This window comes from Xyrauchen texanus, chromosome 43, assembly GCF_025860055.1.
Source record: "Xyrauchen texanus isolate HMW12.3.18 chromosome 43, RBS_HiC_50CHRs, whole genome shotgun sequence".
Lineage (NCBI taxonomy): Eukaryota > Metazoa > Chordata > Actinopteri > Cypriniformes > Catostomidae > Xyrauchen > Xyrauchen texanus.
In genome coordinates this window covers 3,390,335-3,416,620 of record NC_068318.1, presented here as the reverse complement: position 1 = coordinate 3,416,620, position 26,286 = coordinate 3,390,335, and the positions used below count along the sequence as shown (strand labels likewise).

The 26,286-nt window shown below is 37.9% G+C and overlaps 1 protein-coding gene across 2 annotated transcripts in view; it reads right to left on the bottom strand.

Moving 5' to 3' along the window:
- Positions 1–1,139: 1,139 nt before the first annotated feature.
- LOC127635960 (interleukin-6 receptor subunit beta-like) overlaps positions 1,140–26,286 on the bottom strand; it is a 35,773-nt gene continuing 10,626 nt past the window's right edge. Inside the window, exons 3-16 of one of the 2 annotated variants that reach the window (XM_052116277.1) lie at positions 24,012–24,317; positions 23,638–23,803; positions 21,716–21,879; positions 21,450–21,604; positions 20,890–21,049; positions 20,606–20,681; positions 20,126–20,358; positions 18,545–18,739; positions 8,070–8,207; positions 7,800–7,943; positions 7,587–7,727; positions 3,261–3,357; positions 3,011–3,092; positions 1,140–2,641 (exon numbers count right to left, since the gene is read on the bottom strand). In XM_052116277.1, coding sequence (XP_051972237.1) covers positions 2,102–2,641; positions 3,011–3,092; positions 3,261–3,357; positions 7,587–7,727; positions 7,800–7,943; positions 8,070–8,207; positions 18,545–18,739; positions 20,126–20,358; positions 20,606–20,681; positions 20,890–21,049; positions 21,450–21,604; positions 21,716–21,879; positions 23,638–23,803; positions 24,012–24,317 — 2,597 coding nt within the window. In that variant the 3' untranslated portion in view covers positions 1,140–2,101. Of the gene's footprint in view, positions 2,642–3,010; positions 3,093–3,260; positions 3,358–7,586; positions 7,728–7,799; positions 7,944–8,069; positions 8,208–18,544; positions 18,740–20,125; positions 20,359–20,605; positions 20,682–20,889; positions 21,050–21,449; positions 21,605–21,715; positions 21,880–23,637; positions 23,804–24,011; positions 24,318–26,286 lie in introns of those variants that run through there. The other variant, XM_052116278.1, reaches the window with a different exon arrangement.

Sequence of the window (26,286 nt, the reverse complement as noted above, 5' to 3'; positions counted from 1 at the left end):
AATAAAACACCAAAAGAAAGATGCCCAGGGTCCCTGTTCATCTGCGTGAACGTGCCATAGGCATGCTGCATGAAGGCATGAGGACTGCAGATGTGGCCAGGGCAATACATTTAAATGTCTATACTGGGAGACGGGTAGGAGAGCTGATAGTCCTTGCAGTGTCAGACCACATGTAAAACACCAGCACAGGATCGGTACATCCGAATATCACACCTGCGGGACAGGTACAGGATGGCAATAACAACAACTGCCCGAGTTACATCACGAATGCAAAATCCCTCCATCAGTGCTCAGACTGTCCTCAATAGGCTGAGAGAGGCTGAACTGAGGGCTTTGAGGCCTGTTGTAAGGCAGGTCCTAACCAGACATCACCGTCTACAATGTCACCTATGGGCACAAACTACTGGACCAGACAGCACTTGCAAAAAGTGCTCTTCTCTGACCAGTCGCAGTTTTGTCTCATCAGGGGTGATGGTCGGACTAGCGTTTATCATTGAAGGAAAGAGCTTTACACCGCAGGGCTTGTACTCTGGAGCAGGATCGATTTGGAGGCAGAGGGTCCGTCATGGTCTGGGGCGGTATGTCACAACATCATCTGACTTTGCTTGTCATTGCAGGCAATCTCAACACTGTGCGTTACAGGGAAGATATCCTCCTCCCTCATGTGGTACCCTTCCTGCAGGCTATTCCTGAACCTCCAGCATGACAGTGCCACTAGCCATAATTTTTGCTGAAAATAAAAGCAGTTGAAAGGGAGAGATTTATATCTACATTGAATACATTTAAGACCAATTTCTTTTTACCTGCATCTGTGATAGTTGAGCGCTTCATGCCCCCTTGTAGGGGAGAAATGTGCAGACAAATTCAACAATTCATGTGGACTTGTGGAAAGTGTTGGGGGTTTTAGAAAGTATGAAAAAATTTAATTACATTTTAAGCTAAAGAACATTAGTTATTTCTAAAGTAGCATAACCACAGCAATGCACATTTATGTAGATCACACAAAACAATGTATGTAATTGCACTTGCTACAGAAATAGCACAACATGTGGCATCTTCAAACAAATGCTGCTAGTTTGCTTGAAGATTGTTTGTTGCCACCTGTGAATGATAAGGCATATATCACCAAACAATTGCATATAAAGTCTTTATTTAACTCCGTATTTGTGATATGCATGAGAGGATACATGTAAATGACATTCATTTCTTAATAGATAATGCAGAGTAGTGTTAGTTTTGTTCCAGTTGGGGAAACAAAATCCCAAGAAACTTGAAAGTGTTGTCAATAACTCGAGCTAGACTTAATTACATTCTGTCGTATGTTGCTAAAAATATTAATAATACTATAAGTAAAAAAATTGACAATCTCTGCAGATTGCCATTTACTAAAAGGTCAATTCAGCTCTAACCTGTCAAATACACTTTTTAAACCATCAGGTTTGTCTTGCCAACTGAAAATTACAAATCATAAAACAACTTCAAACTGAAAGTAGTTGAAATATTATGACAAGTAAGGGCATATGACAAAATATCTCATTAGGCATATTGTGGTAAAATTCATAATTTCATAGTAAATTCTTTAACACATTTTAAAGAGTTGTGTATGTATGTTACTGGAACTTTTAAAGGGAGGGAAGACATTAAGAAACATGATACATTCAGCCACTGGATTCAGGAAATGTGTAACAATTCTCTGTTTCAAGAATGCATAGTTGTTCTGAAAGTAACATTGTGTGAAAAATGACTTTTGTCACACTGCAACAGCTTGAAGTTGTCTACAATGGAAGTGTTTAAGCTGCATGTCACCTCAAAATGTCCACTAACCACAAACCTCTGGAAGCTTGAGGAGACACTTCAGCAATGGCAAAGACATTTTCACAACTTTTCTATGATGATTCTAGTCATTGTGATTACTTGGGAATTTTTTGTTAAAACTGATTCGCCAATGAATCATTCAGGTGTTTTGTACTGGTCTGACCGAAAATAACTGATTTGAAAGAACAATTTGCTCGCAACATCCAATATTATGGCTGTCAATCGATGCTGACAGATAGCTGAAGGTGTTTTCAAAACTGAGATGAGCCTGTATGAATGTTTCTCTTTATTGATGTCGATAGCCATTCTGCTGTGCCATGTAACTTGACATGGAGGCGGCTGGATCCTCTACGATAGGAGACATCTGTTCCTCCATTGGACAGAAAGTCAGAGGACTCCCGTTTGGCTCCTCGCCATCAGCCAGCTCGAGTCCTCTGCCTCGCCTAAAGTAAGAGTTTCTAGACTGGCCACTGCCCTCGTACAGATGTTCCGTATGTTCCTCACAATCCAGGAGGGGCTGGGTGGATTTGGAGCGAGCAAACAAAGGCGCCTGATGGTTGGGGATCTGGCCCTTGTAGCTGCTCGCCACTACGGCCGAGTACTGCACGGTGCTGGCCATGGTCTGGCATGAGTCACCCTCGTCACTGTCCGACACGCTGTGGCGGGGTGACGACATACAGGATGAGCTGCCGATACCGCTGCTGTGTTCCTCAGACAGATATTTGTCTTTCTTGAGTGGCAGTGCAACTTTGTTTTCTTCAAATAAAGACTTCCCATCAAACACATCTACTTCCAGCACACTAACGTCTTCTTTGGGTAAATTGGTCTGTTGAAAGGTTTAGAAGGTGTTACACTTTGTGTGTCAGACCGTAAATACGTTTAAGCAATCTGTAAATGCAGTTTTGAGCAGCATGCCATTGTGTGGTGTGTTGGAAAAAGTCTGAAATTAACTTTTCTGTTTAGGGGCAATATTTGAGATTTAAGCCTACTTTTAGGATCGTTAAGATTTTTTCCGCAGAAAGGGAACAGGGTTCACAATCCTTCATTGCCAAAATTACTTACAGTAAACTTAATGGTTTATGCTAAATCAAATGTCTTATTTTTCTTTTCCTTATGATTATTTTGGGGTGAAATGTGACCTGGACATGTTTTCACAAGATTCACGTTACGTTTTGATGGTGAATAGCTTACTGACCTTTACAGAGAAATCAGGTGACCAGTGGGCAATAGAGCTGTCATTGGGGTCTGGGACATGCGGCCACAACAGCTCCTTAATCCTGAACACAGATAACATTTCACATGACACACCCATTTCCTATTACACTATATTATGCAAGTATTTGCAGACCAATTGTTCTCCTAATTTAACTGAAGTGGTGAGAATTGTTGCTTTGTCTTCATTTTGAGAGCAGAGAATGCAATGTGAAAGGGAAGTGTCGACTCACACTTCTCTTTTCCGAAGGCAGAACATGATAATGATGATGGTGAGGAACAGGAAGCTGAAGCAGACCACCACCACGATAACCTCCACCTCTCCATCCCCTACAGGCAACACATGAGGTCACAGATGGTTTTTGGTGTCTGTAATGTTGCCCCCAAGGCTGCTCAAATTGCTCCTACTTCACGAGAATAATGATCTAATCTTAAAGCTGTTATTGCAAGAATAATAGCAAAATATCGGATTATGAAAGCTGAAATAATGATGCTGCACCAGAGTGCAAATAACTGCATGTTTATTTCTGAGCGGTGCGTTTACATTTCATACTGTAAACATGTACATCACAGTTTCAATATTATAATTTGTTGCAAAGTCCCGCCCACTTGAAATCTTGACCAATCATCAACCAGAGAAGTAGGGCTTCCAGGCGGTACCTTACTCCTACAGTATGTTTTCATTTGAAACTGTTTTTGTGCACTGTAAATTATGCATGGTAACCCATAATTGTTAACTTACTTAAGGACCAATGTTTTTATTTAGTGTAACGTAATGTAGTCAGTTTGATTCAGCGATGTTAAATAATATTTTTGACTTGAATAAAAACAGTTGATTTAGATGTTAACACATGAACCACATTTTCTGGACTTGTGCTCTATGTGCCGTGCGTTTACTGTATATGGTTGGGGGTCTATATGTGTGTGTGTATATACGCTCACCTAAAGGATTATTAGGACGCCATACTAATACTGTGTTTGACCCCCTTTCGCCTTCAGAACTGCCTTAATTCTACGTGGCACTGATTCAACAATGTGCTGAAAGCATTCTTTAGAAATGTTGGCCCATATTGATAGGATAGCATCTTGCAGTTGATGGAGATTTGTGGGATGCACATCCAGGGCCCGAAGCTCCCGTTCCACCACATCCCAAAGATGCTCTATTGGGTTGAGATCTGGTGACTGTGGGGGCCATTTTAGTACAGTGAACTCATTGTCATGTTCAAGAAACCAATTTGAAATGATTCGAGCTTTGTGACATGGTGCATTATCCTGCTGGAAGTAGCCATCATAGGATGGGTACATGGTGGCCATAAAGGGATGGACATGGTCAGAAACAATGCTCAGGTAGACCGTGGCATTTAAACAATGCCCAATTGGCACTAAGGGGCCTAAAGTGTGCCAAGAAAACATCCCCCACACCATTACACCACCACCACCAGCCTGCACAGTGGTAACAAGGCATGATGGATCCATGTTCTCATTCTGTTTATGCCAAATTCTGACTCTACCATCTGAATGTCTCAACAGAAATCGAGACTCATCACACCAGGCAACATTTTTCCAGTCTTCAACTGTCCAATTTTGGTGAGCTCTTGCAAATTGTAGCCTCTTTTTCCTATTTGTAGTGGAGATGAGTGGTACCCGGTGGGGTCTTCTGCTGTTGTAGCCCATCCGCCTCAGTTTGGAGTTCAGGAGATTGTCTTGACCAGGACCACACCCCTAAATGCATTGAAGCAACTGCCATGTGATTGGTTGATTAGATAATTGCATTAATGAGAAATTGAACAGGCGTTCCTAATAATCCTTTAGGTGAGTGTGTGTGTGTGTGTATATATATATATTAGATAGATATATAGTATACAAGTTGAAAGAGAGTTTGCACTCTTTTCAAGGCAATTTTCCAGGACATTTTATGTGCCACACTGTTGTAATATATCATTAAAATTGTGGTTATTGGAGGGTTTTTGTTATTATTCTGTATATTATTGGTGACTAATCAAATTAATTTGTTAAAACTTTAATCAAATGAAAATGGAATTATTTTAATTAATTAATTTTCAGCAACATCCTCTCAGCACAATCTGAAACAGGCTGGACATTTTTGTCAAATGAATTACTGCACAAAAGAACATCACAGATCTGAAATATTGCTTTAAAGGGATAGTTCACCCAAAAATTCTCACTTTTGCACTTAAAAATGTGCACTTACCCTGATGCCATCCCAGATGTGTATGACTGTATTTCTTCAGCACAACACAAATGAAGATTTTTAGAAGAATGTTGACGCTCTGTAGGTTCTTATAATGTAAGTAAACGGGTGCCATCAGGCTGCTGGCTATTTGAATGTACAACACGCATATTTAGGCAGCATAAAAGTAATCCACACGAATCCAGTTGACCAATTAATGTCTTTTGAAACAAACCGATTATTATTATTAAATCACAGCTTTTTGTGGTTTAATATTCACACATTTGCGATTTTCATTTCATTACGGGACATTCCGCATTTTATAGCTAATGTAATTTATATGACTGGATTTAGTGATTTCATCTGTTTTAAAAATCATAGGGCCCTACATGTGGTCACTGTGGTAGAAGCAGACTCCGATAATTGAATTACTGAAAATGAATTTACATACTGAGATGTAAAGGCTGCATCACCACGCTATCGACTCGGGATGTGAATTAATTTTTTGAAAGAAAACTGCATCGTTTATTCAATAACATTTTAAATTTTTTTCACATTTGACAATTCAAATATTTATGTAGTTAATACAGCACATTTGCACTATATCAATACACAAACTGTTTTATTGTACTAAAATATTTTCAAGGACAAATAATTATTTTCCAGGACATTTAGGTATTTTTCTCACTTTGTATGACTGAAAAACTGCTTGCAAATTGCCAGGAAAGATGGGAACCCAGATACACTTATATACAATATATACAATACTGACTGTGCTAAATTCTTAGGTGCATTATAGTTTTTACAAAAACATTTGTCTTCAAATGTTTATTTGATGTATACGTCTTTAACTGTATAAAAATAGAATTGAATAGAAGAACAACAAGGAGTCTTTCAACAGACTGTATGGCCCCCAGAGAGCCCGGACCAACATCTTTGAGTCAGTCTGGGATTACATGAAGGGACAGAAACAACTGCGACTGCCTAAATAGATAAAACTTGCCACAGTTCTTCTCTTAGAACATCCTGTCTGCCAACAACCAAGAAAAACCAGTGTCCAGCTGTACCTAGGAAATTGATGCTGTTTGAAGGCAAAGGTTGTTGCTGAATGATTTAGCTTTTTTAGTTTACTGGGCTTAGTATGATGCTAATTGATAATTGAAACCTACTTATGGCATTATTTTTTAAAGACATCATCAATATGCAACATCAACATTTTAAGCTCTTATGACTTATGCACAGGACTATATATACACCGATCAGCCACAACATTAAAACCATGCCTAATATTATGTACAGTAGGTCCCCCTCGTGCTGCCAAAACAGTGCCAACCCGCATCTCAGAACAGCATTCAGATATGATTTTCTTCTCACTACAATTGTACAGAGTGGTTATCTGAGTTACTGTAGACTTTGTCAGTTCGAAACATTCTGGCCATTCTCTGCTGACCTCTCTCATCAACAAGGTGTTTCCATACACAGAACTGCGCTCACTGGATGTTTTTTGTTTTTGACACCATTCTGAGTCAATTCTAGAGAATGTTGTGTGCGAAAATCCCAGCAATACTCAAACAGCCCTTCTGGCACCAACAATCATGCCACAGTCGAAATCACTGAGATAAACATTTTTTCCTCCATTCTGATGGTTGATGTGAACATTAACTGAAGCTCCAGACCCATTATCTGCATGATTTTATGCACTGCACTGCTGCCACACGATTGGCTGATTTCATAATTGCATGGATGATTGTTGGTGCCAGACGGGCTGGTTTGAGTATTTCTGTAGCTGCTGATCTCCTGGAATTTTCACACACACAATCTCTAGAATTTACACAGAATTATCACAAATGACAAAGTCTATGAAACTCTGTACAATTGTGGTGATAAGAATATCTTTTTAGAATGCTATTCTGAGATGCGGGTTGGCACTGTTTTGGCAGCACGAGGGGTACCTACACAATTTTAGGCAAGTGATTTTAATGCTGTGGCTGAAAGGTGTATATATTTATATAGACAATATATTTAAATAACCCTTTTATTCACCAAACGTCATTTTTGCGAGTGAAATCTAACAAATTCAAAATAATTCCAAATTACTTTTCTCTGAGTACTTTTTTATTTTCACATGTGTATGAAAAAAAACTCACTAGAACCAATTATCATTAGTTTTTGCCATGGCATCCATGTGTACAAGCCACGTGGCTGTGATTGGCTACAATGTTTAACAAAAAATGAAACCTTTGAGGCAGATGGAATGCTGTTCTTAACACTTTTATATAGTACACCATACCCTTAGTCAATGCCACCAGCTGTAATCGAAATATTATTATTTATTTTTTTTTAAATAGTGAAAAGAAGAAATACGTACCATACTTTGCCGTTTTGAAATTGAAATCAGAGCCATGTTTGGTGCCTGCTACTGTTGACACCATGACATGAACGACATAATCACTTTCACTGGTCAGATCAGTCAGCACACATGAACGGATATGAGATTCTGCCTGCACAGCTGCCAAAATATTCAATGAATTAAAGTCAAAATCAAACTTATTAACGTTTAATCATACTGTGTTATACATACATTTCTCAATGTTCCCTGTCTTATAGAAAATGGTGTAGCCAGTGATGAATCCTCGCTGACTGTCCAGTGGAATTTCCTCCCATGTCACCTCGGCACTGGTTTTCTTGGGTTTTGTAACCCTAGCAGTAGGGCCTTCTAGGGGTGCTATATTACAAAAAAACAAAAATAAAGTTGTTATCTGAGAGAACAACTATAGTGATGTGTTATCTATTACAACCAAAAACCTGCATTAAGTGAAAAGTACATTCGAGATATATTTGCAGTACATACATCCTTGTTTTATGTAGGCTGCTGTGGTAACTGGTCGTCCTGCTTGGATGTATCTGAATGACGTGTTGGAACATTGAACACTACATCTGTACATTGGATACACTGAAATGTTGTACCGCTTGAATGGCTTAAAATCACCTTAATGGGGGAAAAAGTTGTTACATGTATGTATGCTAAATCATTGTTTCTCAAACAGTTTAAAAAGTAACAAGTACTGTAGCAAACTACATATTGACTGACAGTTATTTAAATCATAACCTCTGTTTAAGTCTGCACAGAATCTGGGCAAAATTGGGCAAAAATCAGTGCAAAATACAAGTCACTAATAGTTCTGGTCTGTGATCAGTAAAAAAAAGCTTAATTGACAGCATCATTATCACAAACTATATATTCAACTCATCTCTCGTTTTTTTAATAATCTCAGTTACAGTGAGGCACTTACGATGGAAGTCAATGGGGCCAGTCCAGAACCATTCTGTTTAACAATTCTTTATTGATTCATATATTAACACAGAAAAACAAAACCTATATACACAGAATCAGTATTTAACCTCCACTATTTCCCCTCCCAATCACCAACCCACCCTGGCCCTCAACAACATCCCAGTGGTCATACATGATTTTAGACACACACTCAAAAAAAAAAAGAAAAAACAATATATATATATATATATATATATATATATATATATATATATATATATACACACATACTGTATATAATAATCACACATATTAACAACTACACCTCTCAATCCACTAACTCTCCCCAAGACCCTCCAAAAATGCCAGATATCTGCCCCATTTCCCCACAAATTTAGTCCAATCTCCCCAGTCTTCTAGATGACCCTTTTTCAAAAGCCACCACCCTCCCCATCTCCAAGCACCACTCTTCAAATGGAGTGCTCCAGCCGACCTCCATCCCCTTAAAACGATCTGTTTGGCAATCATGACACTGGTTAGGACCAAACTCTTTATGTGTCTATTATCTACATCGATGACCGCCCCATCGCCCAAAATAGAGTCTAGGGCAAAATGAAACCCGAGTGCCCAATAAGTCACACACCAAACTCTGAACCTTCAACCAAAAATCTTGGATCTTAACACACCACCAAAAGACACAAGTTATCTAATCCTCTGATTGGAGAACCGGCTTGACGATATAAATAATAGTTTAATGAAGAACTAAACAAAAAGACAAACACACAAAAGTGTAGGACAGCTTCCCCCAAATCTCTTTCTCTGACCCACTGCAGTCTCCAGTCGGCCTTTATCCCTCTTGGAGGCTTGATTAGCCTGATTAGGGGCCGGGTGTGTAGCATCACGACCCGGCCCCACCCTCCGCACTGTCACATTCCTCCCTAATTCTCTCAGGCCGGGGAGCCCCCGGCATGACATACATCCCCCTCCCCTCTTTCCCTGGGGACGGGCATGCCCAATGCCCCGTCTGCCAGCAGGTCATCCTCATCTAAATTGATGAGGGAGGGGACAAGTGGAGGGAAACAAAAAAAATGTGGCACCTACACACCGTAACAGCGATCATGCCAAATTAACAAAAACATTTTAAAAAAGAGAGGGAAAGGCCAACATGGAGCATAAGTGGGAGAGAGTATTTAAAATATGAAAATATTTAAAAGACACTTACGTGCTCGGGCTGATTCCCCTGAGAAGCAGGTCAAAAGACCGGGAGTCAATTCGGACGGTAAACTGAAAGAAATCTGCCGTGAATTGATGAACGTGTCTGCAATGCTGATGATGGTCATTGCGGACTTGGAGGATCTTGCTGTAATACGTCGATCGATCACTGCCATGGAGACAAAATTCACTGAGATGGTTACAAGAGAGTAGGATGTTAAGAAACAGATTGATTATCTGGAGTCATCGGAGAGGGAATAAGCTGCTAACCCGCTAGGGACCGAGATAAATTCGGAGTGCATCTGGGAAAACCTGGAGGATTTGGAGAATCGTAATCGACGAAACGTCCAAATTTTTGGAGTTCCTGAGCATGAAGAAGGCCGAGATAAAATTCCTAGATGAGCTCTTCCTGAGTCTGCCTACATAATAGGCCATAAGCTGGAAATCAAGCGAGCTCACAGGGCTCAGAGATCCACTGAGGGAAACAGGCCCCGAACAATTCTGGACAAATTTCTGAGATCATCCGATAAAGATCTTGTGTTACGCGATGCGAGGAGTAAAGGAAGGCTTTCTTGGAAGAACCACAGCATTTTCTTGTTCCCAGACTTTGCAAATTCGACAAGGAATGAAAGAAACACATACATCAATGGAAGGTCGCTTTTGCTCTGATGTTTTCGGCCAAACTGAGCATAGATACTAAGGATGGCCATAAAACATTTACATTATTACATTATGTCCTTCATACAGACAATGGAGTGAGTAAGCCATTTGGTGATTTTCATGTTGCTGCCTAGTGGGCCTGACTCTCTGAACAGACTCTCTCTTCTCGAGGAAACTGAGTGCCTTTAACGTTTCTTTTTGAGTTGGTTTCCGCGTAGTGGCTGGAGTTTGTTTTGTGTAGTATCACTCCTTCAGGACAGTTTGTGGATGATTCAGCACATTCTTGGTGCTTATGCTTCCTATCGCCTGGAATTTGTTTAGTGGAATATTTCTTGCAGGACATTGGAGAGATTAGGTCATGTGTTGCACTCGTGTAATGGCCAAATGGACCGACTTACTGAACATTAATTTGACTGCCCGAGAAACTGAAAGGCTCCCTTTGTGTGTGTGTGTGTGTGTGTGTGTGTGTGTGTGTGTTTTTGTGATTTACGAGGACAATTTTGTAAGTTACAAACTGGTAATTACAAGGTAATTATGCTATAAATGTGATTTATGAGGACATTTCTAGTGTCCCCATAATTCAAATTGCTTAAAAATCATACTAAACAATGTTTTATTGAAAATGTAAAAATGCAGAAGGTTTTCTGTGAGGGTTAGGTTTAGGGGTTGTGTTAGGTTTAGAGGATAGAATCTATAGTTTGTACAGTATAAAAGTCATTATGTCTATGGAAAGTCCTCATAATGATAGGTAGACCAACGTACGTGTGTGTGTGTGTGTGTGTGTGTGTGTGTGTGTGTGTGTGTGTGTGTGTGTGTGTGCTGGTTCCACTAGTTGCTGGAGCTCGTTTTGTGGAGGAACACACCTTCGGGACAGTTAAGTGGATGAATCTACAAAAAAAAAAACATTCTGCTTATTGGTTGGAGTTTGATTTATTTTCTGTTGTGTAATTATGTCTCACATAATTTGTATAGAAGCACCGGACTTCAGCAGTCCAACAGCAATGCTGTCTCGGGGGCTCTTGTAAGTGTACATGGACTGTTTGAGTTTGGAGGGATGGACGCTAGCTGGCGCTGTCGTGCGTGGGGTTAATGCACATGTTTTTCTTAATTTTTTCGTTCTGGGGGATGTTTGGGGTTTGATTGTTGCACTAATGTTGGAATGTGGTAGTTCTAATTTTATTTTTGTTATACAATCTACTTTTCTAATTTGTAAAAATGTTAAATGTTAGTATGAGTGGATTATCTCTCTCTACGTGGAATGTGAATGGGTTGGGGCACCCCATAAAAAGAAGGATATTTATTTTCTTAAACATAAGAAATATGCTATAGTGTTTCTCCAAGAAACACATCTTTCCTCATAGGAAGCTGAAAAAGTTGGGAAGATATGAGGTGGACATATTTTCTTTAGTGCTGTCTCAAGTAAGAGCAGGGGAGTCATTACACTGATAAGTAAGCAACTACAATTCAAATGTCTCAAACATGATTAAAGATAAATTAGGAAGAGTCATTATTGTTTTAGCAGAAATTCAGGGGCAAAGGTTGATTTTGGCCAATATCTACACATCTAACACTGATGATCAGGGCTTTTTTTTATAGATCTTGTAGGGATGTTTTAAGCCTTGATCATAATGAAGCAAATATATGTAAGGCCCCTAGAGCAACAGTGACACTTCACAGGATGTGTAAATATCTTGGTCTTACAGATATTTGGACACTTTTGAACCCATCTGGTAGGGACTATACATTTTTTTCATCAGTCCATAAGATTTATCCTAGAATAGATTTTTTTTATATATATCCAAGTCTCTCATTTCATCTTTTAGTCTCGGATCACACCCTTGTGAGTTTAGAGGTGCTGCGAAATATGGAGAAAAAGAAACAATATAGTTAGTGCTTTAATGTATCCCTTTTGCAAAATCCTGAATTTCAACAAATGTTTAAGGCTGAAATCAATGTTTATATGGAGACCAATTGGTCCTCAGTATACTCTGTGGGTGTGGCTTGGGAGGCACTTAAGACTGTCCTGAGGGGCCGGATTATACAGTATGCATCATTCATCAAAAATCCAAAGCACGAAAACTCGTGGAGTTGGAAGGGAATATTAAAAATGCTGAGGCAGAGCTGATGTGCCAAATATCGTCTGATGGCCTCAGATAATCCACCCAATTAGAATACAGATATAATACTGTTTTGTTGCGGAACGTGGAGTTTTCAGGGCAATACAGTCATACTTTGAGTCAGGGGATAAAGCAAGGAAGCTTTTGGCTAGATATATAAAGCAGAGAGAGTCGTTTTCTACCATTCCCTCAGTGAAAAATGCTAGTGGTGACATAAATATCATGTGGTCAGTGGCGAATAATCAGACTCCGGTTGCTGCCATCTCACTTGATGCCAAAAAGGTGTTTGATATGGTAGAATGGGATTAATTTTTTTAAGGTTTTGGAAATATATGGGTTCGGAAATACTTTAATTAAATGGATTGAATGTATAGACATCTGGTAGCATCAGTACCAACAAATGGATTCATTTCAGAATATTTTACTCTGTTACTCTTGCCCTCGAACCATTAGCAGCTGCGATAAGAAAGGTGGATGATTTTTCCAGGGGTGATAGCAGGAGGTGTGGCGCATAAACGTTTGCTTTATGCCATCTTGTTATTCGTCAATGACGAATAGCCACTAGCTTTATGCCTTGCCTCCACAGGATTATCAATTCCAAGTTCTCATGATACAGAGTCAATTGGTCTAAATCCAAAGCTTTGTCTCTGACAGCATACTGCCCAGTAACGGCTGTTCAACCGGGCACCTTCCAGTGGCCCAAACTGGGCATTATGTATTTGGGCATTTTATTCCCAGCAAATCTGTGTGATTTAGTTAAAGTTAATGTTGACCTTTTAATAAAAAGTTTTTTTCCTGATGTTATAACCTTACTTAATCAGTAAATTTTTTACAATATTTTAACATCTAGCTGGATTAGGGAAATTGGACAGTAACTCTTACACTACCTTGGATCTTTGTCCTTTTTAAGAATTAGACTGATCCGGGACTGTGTAATGGGTGGTGGAAGCTTTCCATTTTAATAAAGATTCCATATAAACTACTAGCAAAAATGGAGCCAGTTCTGTAGCATAAGATCTAAAAAACTAAACAGCAAAGTCATCTGGCCCTGGAGCCTTGCCTGTAGGCTCCTCCAAGGTTATCTCAGAATCAAGAGAATTTTTTGCACATTCGTCAGTTTAGGGAGTTCTAATGGTCATCAGTAGATGAAGATGTGAAACTATTGAGATCAAGAGAGAATTCTTTAAAAGCATTATTAATATCAATGGCTGAGGTAAAAATTTCACCACCAGCAGATTTCACTGAGGGAATGGCAGAAAAAGACTCTCTCTGTTTTATATATTTTGCCAGAATTTTCCCTGCTTTGTCTCCCGACTCAAAGTATGACTGTCTTGCCCTGAATACCCAAAACTCCAACTTTCGCGACAAAACAGTATTAAGTATTTCATATTTCTAATTAAGTATTAAGTATTTCTATTTGTAAATATTGTATGTATTTCAATCAGGTAAATTCTCTGAGGCATCAGACAACATTTGGTGCTTCAGTTCTGCCTCTGCACTTTTAATATTCCCTTCCAACTCCACGAGGTGCTTTGGATTTTTTGGTGAATGAGGCATACTGTATGGTCTGGCTCCTAAGAACCGATATAAGTGCCTTCCAAGCCATGCCCACAGAGGGCACTGAGGACCAGTTGGTCTCCATGTAGACATTGATTTCAGCCTTTAACATTTGTTGGAATTCAGGAGTTTGAAAAAGGGATACATTAAGGCACCAAATATATTATTTCCTTTTCTCCATATGCGGTAACACCTCTAAACTCACCAGGGCGAGATCTGAGACTAAAATGTTTCCAATTGAGCAATCAAAAACAGAAGAAATTAGAGACTTAGATATCACAAAAACAAATCTTTTCTAGAATAAATGTTATGGACTGATGAAAAAAATGTATAGTCCCTACCAGATGGGTTCAAAAGTGTCCAAATTTCTGTAAGACCAAGATTTTTACACATCCTGTGAAGTGTCAATGTAACACTAAGGGACTTACACACTTTTGCTTCACTGTCATAAAGGACTGATTCCAACAAAATAATAAAGTCTCCTAAGTCAGGAAGAAGAGTGGCAGACAAAAAGCACCTTGGAGAAACTCAACAGCAGTGCAAAATATGAAAAGACAATGCAGAAAAGCAGAGCGCATGTGGCAGAAGACAAAACTTGTAGTCCATTATAACATCTACAAAGACAGCATCCATGCTTTTAATATGGAACTAGGCAAAGCTAGACAGACTTTCTTCTCGAATATTATAAACAGCAACTTAAACAACACACGCACTCTTTTTGCGACTGTAGAGAGACTGACAAACCCCCCCAAGCCAGATTCCCAGTGAAATGCTCTCAGACAGCAAGTGCAGTGAGTTTGCTTCTTTCTTCTCTGAAAAAATCAATAATATCAGAAAGGTGATCAGCACATCCTTGAGTTGTGCTGGGGTCAGACAAATCAAACCACAACCTGAGAAAGTAGTTACTAAGTCTGATTTCAAAGAAATTGGTGGCAAAATTTTGGAAGAAACCGTGCAGCACCTTAAAACATCAACCTGCACTCTTGATGCACTTCCCACATCGGTTTTCAAAAGTGTGTTCAACTGTTTAGAAGCAGATCTCCTAGAAGTGATAAACTCCTCACTTGTCTCTGGGAGTTTTCCAAACTCCCTGAAAACTGCAGTTGTCAAGCCCCTCTTGAAAAAGAGCAATCTGGATAAGACCATATTAAGCAACTATAGACCGATCTCAAATCTTCCTTTCATAGGCAAGATCATTGAAAAAGTTGTCTTCAATCAGCTGAACAAATTCTTGAACTCAAATGGATACTTTGACAATTTTCAATCTGGTTTCCGATCGCATCACAGCACAGAGACCGCGCTCATAAAGATAATAAACGATATTCGCTTAAATACTGATACAGGCAAATTATCAGTACTGGTACCACTCGACCTTAGTGCTGCATTTGACACTGTCGATCACAACATACTTCTTGACAGGCTGGAAAACTGGGTGGGGCTTTCTGGGATGGTCCTAAAATGGTTCAAGTCTTAGAAGGGAGAGGTTATTATGTGAGTATAGGAGACCATAAGTCTGAGTGGACGTCCATGACATGCGGAGTCCCTCAAGGCTGAATTCTTGCACCACTCCTGTTCAACCTGTATATGCTCCCAATGAGCCAAATAATGAGAAAGAACCAAATTGCTTACCACAGCTATGCAGACGACACACAGATCTACTTAGCCCTATCACCTAACGATTACAGCCCCATTGACTCCCTGTGCCAATGCATTGATGAAGTAAACAGTTGGATGTGCCAAAACTTTCTTCAGTTAAACAAAGACAAAACTGAAGTCATTGTGTTTGGAAACAAAGATGACGTTCTCAAGGTGAATGCATACCTTGACGCTAGGGGTCAAACAACTAAAAATCAAGTCAGGAATCTTGGTGTGTCTCTAGAGTCAGACCTTAGTTTCAGTAGTCATGTCAAAGCAATAACTAAATCAGCATACTATCATCTGAAAAATATTGCAAGAATTAGATGCTTTGTTTCCAGTCAAGACCTAGAGAAACTTGTGCGTGCTTTCATCACCAGCAGGGTGGATTATTGTAATGGACTCCTCACTGGCCTTCCCAAAAGACCATAAGACAGTTGCAGCTCATACAGAACGCTGCTGCCAGGATTCTGAGCAGAACCAGAAAATATGAACATATCACACCAGTCCTCAGGTCTTTACACTGGCTCCCAGTTACATTTAGGATTGATTTTAAAGTATTATTACTGGTATATAAATCACTCAATGGGCTAGGACCTCAATATATTGCAGATATGCTCACTGAATATAAACAGATCAACAGATCACTCAGATCATTAGGATCACATCAGCTAGAAATACCAAGGGTTCACTCTAAGCAAGGAGAGTCTGCTTTTAGCTATTATGCCAGTCGCAGCTGGAACCAGCTTCCAGAAGAGATCAGATGTGCTCCTACATTAGTCACATTCAAATCCAGACTCAAAACACATCTGTTTAGCTGTGCATTTACTGAATGAGCACTGTGCCACTGTGTGTCCGACTGTTTGTACTGTATTTTATTTGATTCTAAACTGTTTCAATTATTCTTATTTTTTTATTCTTATTTTAATCTCTTCTATGTTAAGCACTTTGAATTACCATTGTGTATGAAATGTGCTATATAAATAAACTTGCCTTGCCTTACCAATATCATATCATGAGGGGTGCCCGCGACTTGCAACATCCCTTCAAGATCTATAAAAAAACCCTGATCATCAACGTTAGGTGTGTAAATATTAGCCAAAATAAGAATTTTCCCCTGAATTTCTGCAAAAACAATAATAACTCTTTCCAATTTATCTTTAATCTGTTTGAGATATTTGAATTGTAGATGCTTTCTAATCAATGACTCCCCTGCTCTTACATGAGCCAGCACTTAAGAAAACATGTCCACCCCATATCTTCCCAAATTTTTCAGCTTCCTGCGGGGTTAAGATATGTTTCTTGAAGAAACACTATATCATATTTCTTATGTTTAAGAAGAGAAATAACCTCCCTTCTTTTTTTGGGGTGCCCCAACCCATTTACATTCCACCTCGAGAAGACAATCCACTCATATTAACATTTGACATTTTGACATATTAGAGAAAATAGATTGTGTAAAAAATAAAATTTTAAAGAACACATTCAAACATTAGTGCAACAATCAAACCCCAAACATCCCACTGAACTAAACAAACAGAAAAAAGAAAAACGTGCGCATTAACCACGTTCATGACAGCGCCAACTGGCTTCCATCCCTCTAAACCCAAACAGTCTATGTACGCCTACAGGTGCCACTGCGAGAACTTTGCCATCAGATTGCTCAATTCCGGTGTTTCTATACAAATTTTGTGAGATAGAATTACACAACAGAAGATAATCTATAAAGCAAACTCCAGCCAATAGGCTCTCGTCCACATAACTGTCCCAAAGGTGTGTTCCTCCACAAAACAAACTCGAGCCACTATTGGAACCAGCACAAAAAAAAAGCCCATTCAGTTTCCTCAGACAGTCAAACAAATGTTCTGTGAGCTTGCCTACTTGGCTGCTACATGAGTGCAACAAATTACCAATTCACTCCAATGACTTGCAAGAAATACTCGCACAAAAAATCCACCTTGGTCGCTAGCGGATTAGCAGCTAATTCCCTTTCCGAAGACTCCAGATAATCTATCTGTTTCTCAACATCCCCAACTCTTGTAACCACCTTAGTGAATTTAGTCTCCATGGCAGTGATCCATCTACGTATAACAGCAAGATCCTCCAAGTCAGCAATGACCTTCATTAGCATTGCCGACAAGTTCAACAATTCTCACTTCTCCGGCCAAATTGGCTCCCTGGTCCGCTGCCTTGTCAGGGGTGTCAGCCTGAGCACGTAAGTTTCTTTTAATGCCTCCAGAGCCCGAGGATTTGTAATTCTTGACATTGTCTTCATAGAACAGTTAAGGATCAGGGTGTATCAAATCTCATCAGTTTATGACATAAAAAGTATTAAAACCAGCAAAGTGTGCAGAGCTCGCTGTTCACACGTCCGAACCTCACATGGCGACATGTCGCTCCAGGCCAGAACCATTAAAATACTCACTGTTGCAAAAGAATAGCCACAAGACATAAACAATATGTGTGTTAACATAATTTTAGTGTGATCAAATCTCTGTTCTTCATGATTTTTGTGTGATAAATTGTAGTGTCGTAAAACATGTAACATCAACATTGCAACAAAGTTTTAATAATGCATATAACTTTGCACACATTAGGTTAGTGAGTGAGTTTTTCACACTAAAATCAAGATAACATATAATTTTTGTCTTGTGGCTATACTTTTTAATGTTTATGGACTGGCCCCATTCACTTCCATTGCCTTACAATAACTGTGTTTTTTGCAACAAAAACAAGATGAAAATATTTTGTGGTAATTAATAGAATGCCACAAATGCTCTCTATTGAGCTTAACTTGTATTGAACTTGGAACATTCCTTTAAGATAAGAACATCCACGTTTGTGGATGTGATAAGTATTCAAGGTTGGTACCGGTAAGTGTGTTGCTGTTGATCTGTGGAGATACTTTCTTCCAGTGTCTATCTAACTGAAACTCTCCCTCTGGGACTTTCACCCACTCCAGTAGATATTCAGAGACCCTCGGGCTGCCAGGAGGGCGGAGAAGCCACTCCACCTGCAGCTGTCCATCATTTACCGACCAGTTGATGTGCTGCACGCCAGGAAGCTCTGCAGGTACACAAATCACATCAGATATTACACCATTACATTCCCCCTCGCTTACATCGCAAATGTCTCAAGTATGTGGACATGTCATTACAAAGCATAGGAAAATCATCCCAAAGATGTTAAATGGGGTTCAGGTCTGGGTTTGGTTTAGGCCAATAACTTAAATTAAGTTAGGTTAAATAATTTACTTATTTCCTGCACTGATCACATTAATAATTTTACGTAATTTCCGTAAAATACCTTCACGCTCACGGGAGATGGAATACAGATATGAGATGTGTAGCATTTTAGGCTTAAAGGAGTATTTCAGCCAAAAATTACAATTCTCTCATTATTTACACACACTCATGCTTTCCCAGATGTTTATGACTTTCTGTCTTTTTCAGAACAGATATTAAGATATTATTTTTAGAAGAATATTTCAAATCTGTAGGTCCAAACAATGTAAAAGTATTCAAAATCCAAAAAAGGAATATTTATGTTTCTCAACCAAACCTGTCATATCACAAGACATTAATTTAACCACTGAAGTCATATGGATTACTTTTAATGCTGATTTGGAGCTTCAACATTTTGGCACCCATTCACTTGCATTTTATGGACCTACAGAGCTAAAATATTCTTCTATATTTCTTAATTTCTGTTCTGCAGAAGACAAAGTTATACACATCAGGGACAGCATGAGGGTAAATAATGAGAAAATGTTCATTTTTGGGGGTGAACTATCCCTTTAACAGAAAGCATAAAAAAGATAAACTCGTGGAAAGTGTAGTCTTATTTAATTCTGTCATAGGCTGATATAAACATTAGTAATAGTTTTGATTATATGCCTTCTCGGCTGCATGTAGTTATTCACTTTTGTTAGAATGATTATAACAGTCAGTAACGTTGCTTATCATAGAGCCATAAACATAAACAGATATGATAGTAGTTTAAAAAGGACTATTTTATTTCTGCAAATTGTTGTGCAGTTTAAAAATCTTATTATAAATATAGTTGTGAAATAATTAAGATTTAGTTTTTATCAGCATTATTAAAATTAAAGTAGTCTGTATTCTACTGATTATTAAGTTAGCATAGAGCAAAATTATTAGTAAATTGTTATTAAATACATCAGTTCTGTATATTTAAAACCTTTCACACAAAAGTAATTGATATTGCTTGTAAAAAAAAGTATATCAGTCCACCTCTATTCTCTATATACAGTAGATCTTGCTCTTTTTTGTTTTGTTTTATCTTGTTTTAAATCAACATTTTGTTAAACATTTAAACGACTGCATGAAAGATATATAAATAAAACTTATTTAACATTTTGAACAATTTTCGTTTGTAGCCTGATATTAATCACTTTCTTCACTTGAAAATTCCGTTACCATTTTACGTTACCTTGATCTGATCTGGGAATGAGTAAAGTTGCTTTAGGTGACACTCCGGCTGAATTTGTTGCTGTTATTTCAACAGTGGCCACTTTTCCTGGTGGCACATCCATAGAATATGTCTGATGTGATCTGATCTGATCCATTTCATTTAATCTGACAACTCGTCTTTCAAACATCTCATGGTCCTGACTGATTTTTAGATCATAGTGCAGTATTTTTCCATTAGCTTGCACAGGAGCCTGTAATAGGTGACAATATGAAAACGTTTAACATTTAGCCTGTAGACATCAATGAATTGTTAAAAAGTGTCAACACTAGAAGTGATCAATGACGCATCATGTCTCAATGCTAGATATCAGCAACTGTAAAAAGGATGAAATGAAAAACTATGTATCCATCTTCATTTTTAAAGGAAATCCATTGACCTAAAAACTGAGAAGTATAATTATATCATTTATATTTGATCAGGTAAAAAAAGAAACTTTCCGTCCATATTAAAGTGACTTTTCTACTATGAGCAGTGGGCTGAATGATTCTCCACAGATCTGGATGACTTGATGGTTCTGAGAAAATAAAACAATATAAAAGTTGATGAGAATCAATTACTCTATACAAATAAAATCATATTCCTGAAGTCATTCTCAGTGTTTAGAAAAAAGTATTTATTTTATAATCCAATTCCAGCATCAGCAATCCAAATAAAATTAATTTGCCATTCAATACCATTTCAGAGCATATAGATCACTTTATCTCAATATGTGTATGTCATACCGGCTTCTGCGGTGCGATCTGTAGCATTTGCGCTCCAGTCGCTCCAGTAGCTTTTATGGTTTTCTTGAATGCATCGCATCTGCACCACATAATCAGTGTACGGCTGCAGGAACTGCAGTCTGAATGACTTTTTGTAGGCATGCATCACGTCCTCAGGCACCTGAAACATCAGCAAATTCATAAATAAAACAGTATGTCATATAAAACTTGACATATTATCTTATATGTTATGACTAATTCTTTAACAGTGATAGCTTCTTGATTTGATTTATGTCATCAAATGAGTAAACCATCAAAAAGGTTTGTAGGACTGTAAAATTATTAAAGTCAAGACCAAAAGAATTCAAACTTTTCCTGTATTGTTAGAAACGAGTCACACAGCCATAAAGAAAATGTTGGTCTATTCGCAAGTTTGATATCAGACACAAAACAAGATTGCATGAGAGCAACAATAAAACTATTACTTTCTTCTTCCATGAAAACCTGAAAATAAAAATATGTGATATCCATGGTTTCATACAGTGACATTTTAAAACCAGTTTTGAACCAGACTCTGGTACCTCGTTCCAAACGCTGGAGCCTGCTTGGCAGTATCTGATGACATATCTGAGTGCTATAGTGTTCACGTCGATGGGTTGTTTCCAAGTAACCATCAGAGACGTGGAGAAATTAACCTCACCTTGAACTTGCACATCCAAAGGTGGATTTGGTTTCACTACACAAAAACAAATAATGAAAAAATAATAGTTACAGCAACAGACTCCAGCATAGTAAACTGTTGTGGATTGAAATGTATTCTTTCATTATACAACAGCTGAAATTATACCAAAATATGAGGCATCTCTCACGAGCTCATCTGAGCACGCTGAGCCCAGTGTATTATTCACTTCCACCCACACTCTCAAATCCATATGATGGGGAAAAGTACTCAGGTGGACCGTACAACTGCTTGCAAGCTGCTCTTTACAGATGGAGCTAAATGTCTCAGGCCTAAAACAAAGACAACAGGCAGCAAATAAATCACACCACAGTTCTTGATTTAGAGAGAACAAATTATTTGACAGAAAAGTTTAAATTACAAAAAAACAACAACTGTGAAATTCCTCAGGGCCGTCTAGAGCCATCGCTATATAGTGGCATTTTCATGTATAATAACAGCAAGTTGTAAAGATATGACATTTTCAATATACTGTGCGTCAAACACTAAATGTCAAAATTGTGGCCATTTTCAGAGTCATAAATATGTGTTTTATTTTAGTTTCAGTGGCCAGAGCACCATTTAGTTTCAGTGGTATTGTTTTTTAGAATTTTGAGGAAAATAATGAATTGAATCCATTTTGGAATAAGGCCGTAACATAACAAAATGTGGAAAAAGTGAATTGCTGTGAATACTTTCCACCATTATGATTTTTAATTAAAAAAAAATATGTATCTTTTGAACATCTTGTCAAGCTTACAAGAAAAATTGGTAGGCCTCATTATTATCAGCAGTTCGGAGACAGCACCACCTACAATTCAAAAGATATCAACCAACAATTTTGTGTGCTGACTTTAAACTTGGCATGTCTCTTTGCCATCAGGGAGACATATCAACTGACTGGTATAGAGTGTAAATTATTAGACTATAGTTCCAAAAGTTGGGCTTTGATTCCCACCTAGTTTGATTGCTCTAGCAACTCTTTGTATTGTGCTTACTAAAAGGTTGCAGGGCTTGTCTCAGGTTATTGCTGCATGCAGGCATTCTTCTTCTTCTTCTCCCAAATGAGAGTTTAAGGCAGCTCTATGAAACTTATAGAAAAACGATGATATTTGGCACACTGATTGGGGTGGGTACGAACAGCACCTTGACCGAGTTTGGGGTCTCTTGGCCAAGCGCCACCACCAGTTCAACTTTTGAACAGTTTGGTCTAAAAAGAAAATTCTGGCTTCCCCTCCCTGTTCCCCTCACATTAAAACTCTACTTATTATGATTTTGGATTGTGACTTTTTTTTAGCTACTCCTCATAAAAAAATATTGCTCAGATGATTTTCAGACCACGCTGCACAGAAATGACTGATCAAAACAAAATTTCGATGCTTGTAAAAATGTTGTGCTAATACAAAGTTGAGTGTAGCAACTGCAGTGCTTGGCTGTGCTGACTCTCAGCTTGGTATGTCTATTTGGCAGCCATACAACTTGTGTCAGTTTGGTGCAGTGCACAGTGTAGAGAAATACAGAGAGTGGTGAGAGTTTGCTTTGCATGTGACACTTAGTCATTTTTCTTTTTATAGTGCTTAATGTGGTGCATTGGTTGCAATTTCGGTGCTTGGTCCCCTAGTTGCTGCTTGCATTTCCATTTTCCAACATTTGAAATTATGTTAGTTTTTATTTTTATTTCTGTTAATGGGATAGTTCACTCAAATGAAAAATAAAAAATTCTGTCATAATTTACTCTCGCTCATGTTGTTTCAATCCGGTGTGACTTTCTTTATTCCGTGGAACACAAAAAAAAGGTGTTAGGTAGTATGTTACACCCAGTCACCATTCACTTTCATAGTATGAGAAAATGTGCAATGAAAGTGATTGTTGACCAAGACTAACATTCTGCCTAACATCTTGTTTTGACAAAAAGAAAACATTGAACAACATGACGGTGAGTGACTAATTCCATCATATTTATTGTGTGGTGAACTATGCCTTAAACAAAATGACGTTCATTTAGTTTTTCCATCACTGATAATAAAACTGGTATCATGCCCAATACTCACGCTGAAGTTTTACATTCTAAACACACTACTTGGACATAAAGGTTGTAAGTGGTGTCGATCAGTGGGTGTCGCGTTCCTGGATCCCAAGAACATTTGATGTTAAGGGAAATTTCCTTGTTTTCTTGCACAGCAATACACGTCAAATTCTTTGGCATCAACGGAGGGTCTGAAAGTCATAAAAAGAAAAGGACTGATTGAATTCTAAAGTTTCTTTGAAATGCTTTGAATGGCGAATAAATGATGACAGAATTCTCATTTTGGGACAAACTATCCATCTAATCCATACAAAACTAGAATCTGACTACTGTGAAAAAATAAAAAAACTTTGAATGAGAAGGCAACATTTCATGGGCAAGACACATCAAAACACTCACATCCCGTAGTAAGGGAGATTCCGTACAGACATGGGATTTGGTATGACAAGGACTCCGTAGCTGCTCTGCACTTCAACCAACCGTTCACGTTACTGCTGATGTTAACTGTAACTCTGACAGCCTTTTCATTTATTTTTAAATATTTCTCCTTTGGAATGCTTTTATTTTCTAAAAACCATTCAATGTCATCGGCTGTGTATTGGGACCCCTCGAGCAGATGACAGGTCGCTGTGAAATCTGTTCCAACTTCAACTGGAATCTTCTGACCTGAGTCTGGAAGTATTTTGACACAGCTGCTGGAGGAACCTGTGCGGAGAAAACCCACACTGAGCATAATAAAAATGAACATGACATTAAACTTAATGAAGTCATTAAGTGATTTTCAAATCTTCAGATGGTTAGCCAGAATGGATGAGGATAAATGGACCAAAAATAAATGTATTCAATTTTAAAATAATAATACAATAAATTTAAGGTGCACTTGTACTCTTTAATTTTGAGACGTGTATAAATCCACTCAAATAAGATTAGTAAGTAAGCTGTTTAAATCTACATAGAGAGGATCCCCTCATTGGGGCAGCCATGTAATGATCACATGACCAGCTGAATACTACTCATGTAATCTCAGTAACCATCTTGTTTTTGGACACATTCAATCTTGGATTAAATTATACATGGCTGATTGTGAATAGAATTTTTCTACAACGGCATCGGTGACTGAAACTATTTGTGACTGAGCATTTGCATCCAGGCAATTCATTTTTTTTTTTACATATTCAAAAGAATTACAGAGTGCACCTTTAATGGAATGTTCCGGGTTCAATACAAGTTAAGATCAATCGACAGCATTTATGGCATAAAACAAATTTATTTTGACATGTCCCTCCTGTTCTTAAAAAAAAGAAAAAATATATATATATATTAATCTTGGTTACAGAGAGACACTTACAATGGAAGTGAATGAGGGCAATTTTTGGAGGGTTTAAACACAGAAATAAAAAGCTTATAATTTGATAAAGGCACTTACATTAATTCTTCTGTTAAACCTCATGTATTATTTAATCTGTAAAGTTGTTTAAATTGTCATGTTTTAGGGTTTGTTGACATTACAACATCATGGAAACAAAATTGTAAATATAACTTTACACAGAAAATGTTAATAAGAAATTTGATCACACTAAAATCATATTTACACACACATTGTTAATGTTTTCTGGCTATACTTTGAAAAAGTGAGTATTTTAATGTAAAAAAAATTGGCCCCATTCACTTCCATTGTAAGTGCCTCACTGTAACCAAAATTTTTCCTTTTATTTGTTTTAAAGAAAAGGAGGGATGAGTCAAAATTACTTTTTGTGGTAATCAACATTATGCTACAAATGCTGTCTATTAAGCATAACTTGTACTGAACCCGGAACATTCCTTTAACAACAACAATAATGGGCACACAAATACATTTTTCTAGGTAGTTTGAGGGCTAAACGCAAATTATAAAACTGATAGTTCTTGATGCTGATAGGTCAATGTACCGTTCCAGCCATGCTAAAATACATGGTAGATAACAGTCCCATAGTGGACTGCTATTGTTGTTGCATAGCAACTGTTCAGTGTTGGGGAAGCTACTTTGAAACTGTAGCTTGACAAGCTACAAGCTACTCATAATTTTAAGTATTTAAGCTACAGTCAAGCTACTCTTTCGAAAAAGTAGTTAGCTACACTACAAGTTAAAGAAGCTAGCTACATTAAAGCTACTTAATGAGGCAATATTTTTTTTTTATGTTACTATCAAAGCAATCATATTAATAACAACATTTACACTAATGAGATTTAAATACATTTAATGTGTTTAATTAAATATATTTCATGTATTTAATACATTTAATGAATAGTAACATTAACCCTCTGGGGTCGACGGACACGCCAGCGCATCCTGCTGGATATTTTCTTCATTACAGCAGAAACAACTTCAAATACTCCGTCATTTTTGGGTATACAGATAAGTATAAAACATCATTAGAGACTATAAAGGGTCTACTTTTATTTGTGTACACTCACAATAACAACAAAATCTTGTGCTTTTGTAAAATAAAGAAAATAAAAAGGGTGAGCAGTCTTTGTGTTCACGAGCATATTTCAGGCACGCGTCACAAAAATGAACTGAAACTCTGCGAATACTTATCACACAAACATGAAACATATGTCTAAAGAAAGCTTAAAATGTCTACTTTTAAATAAAACAATTCAAATTTAAAAAACAAATATTCTCCTGCAATGC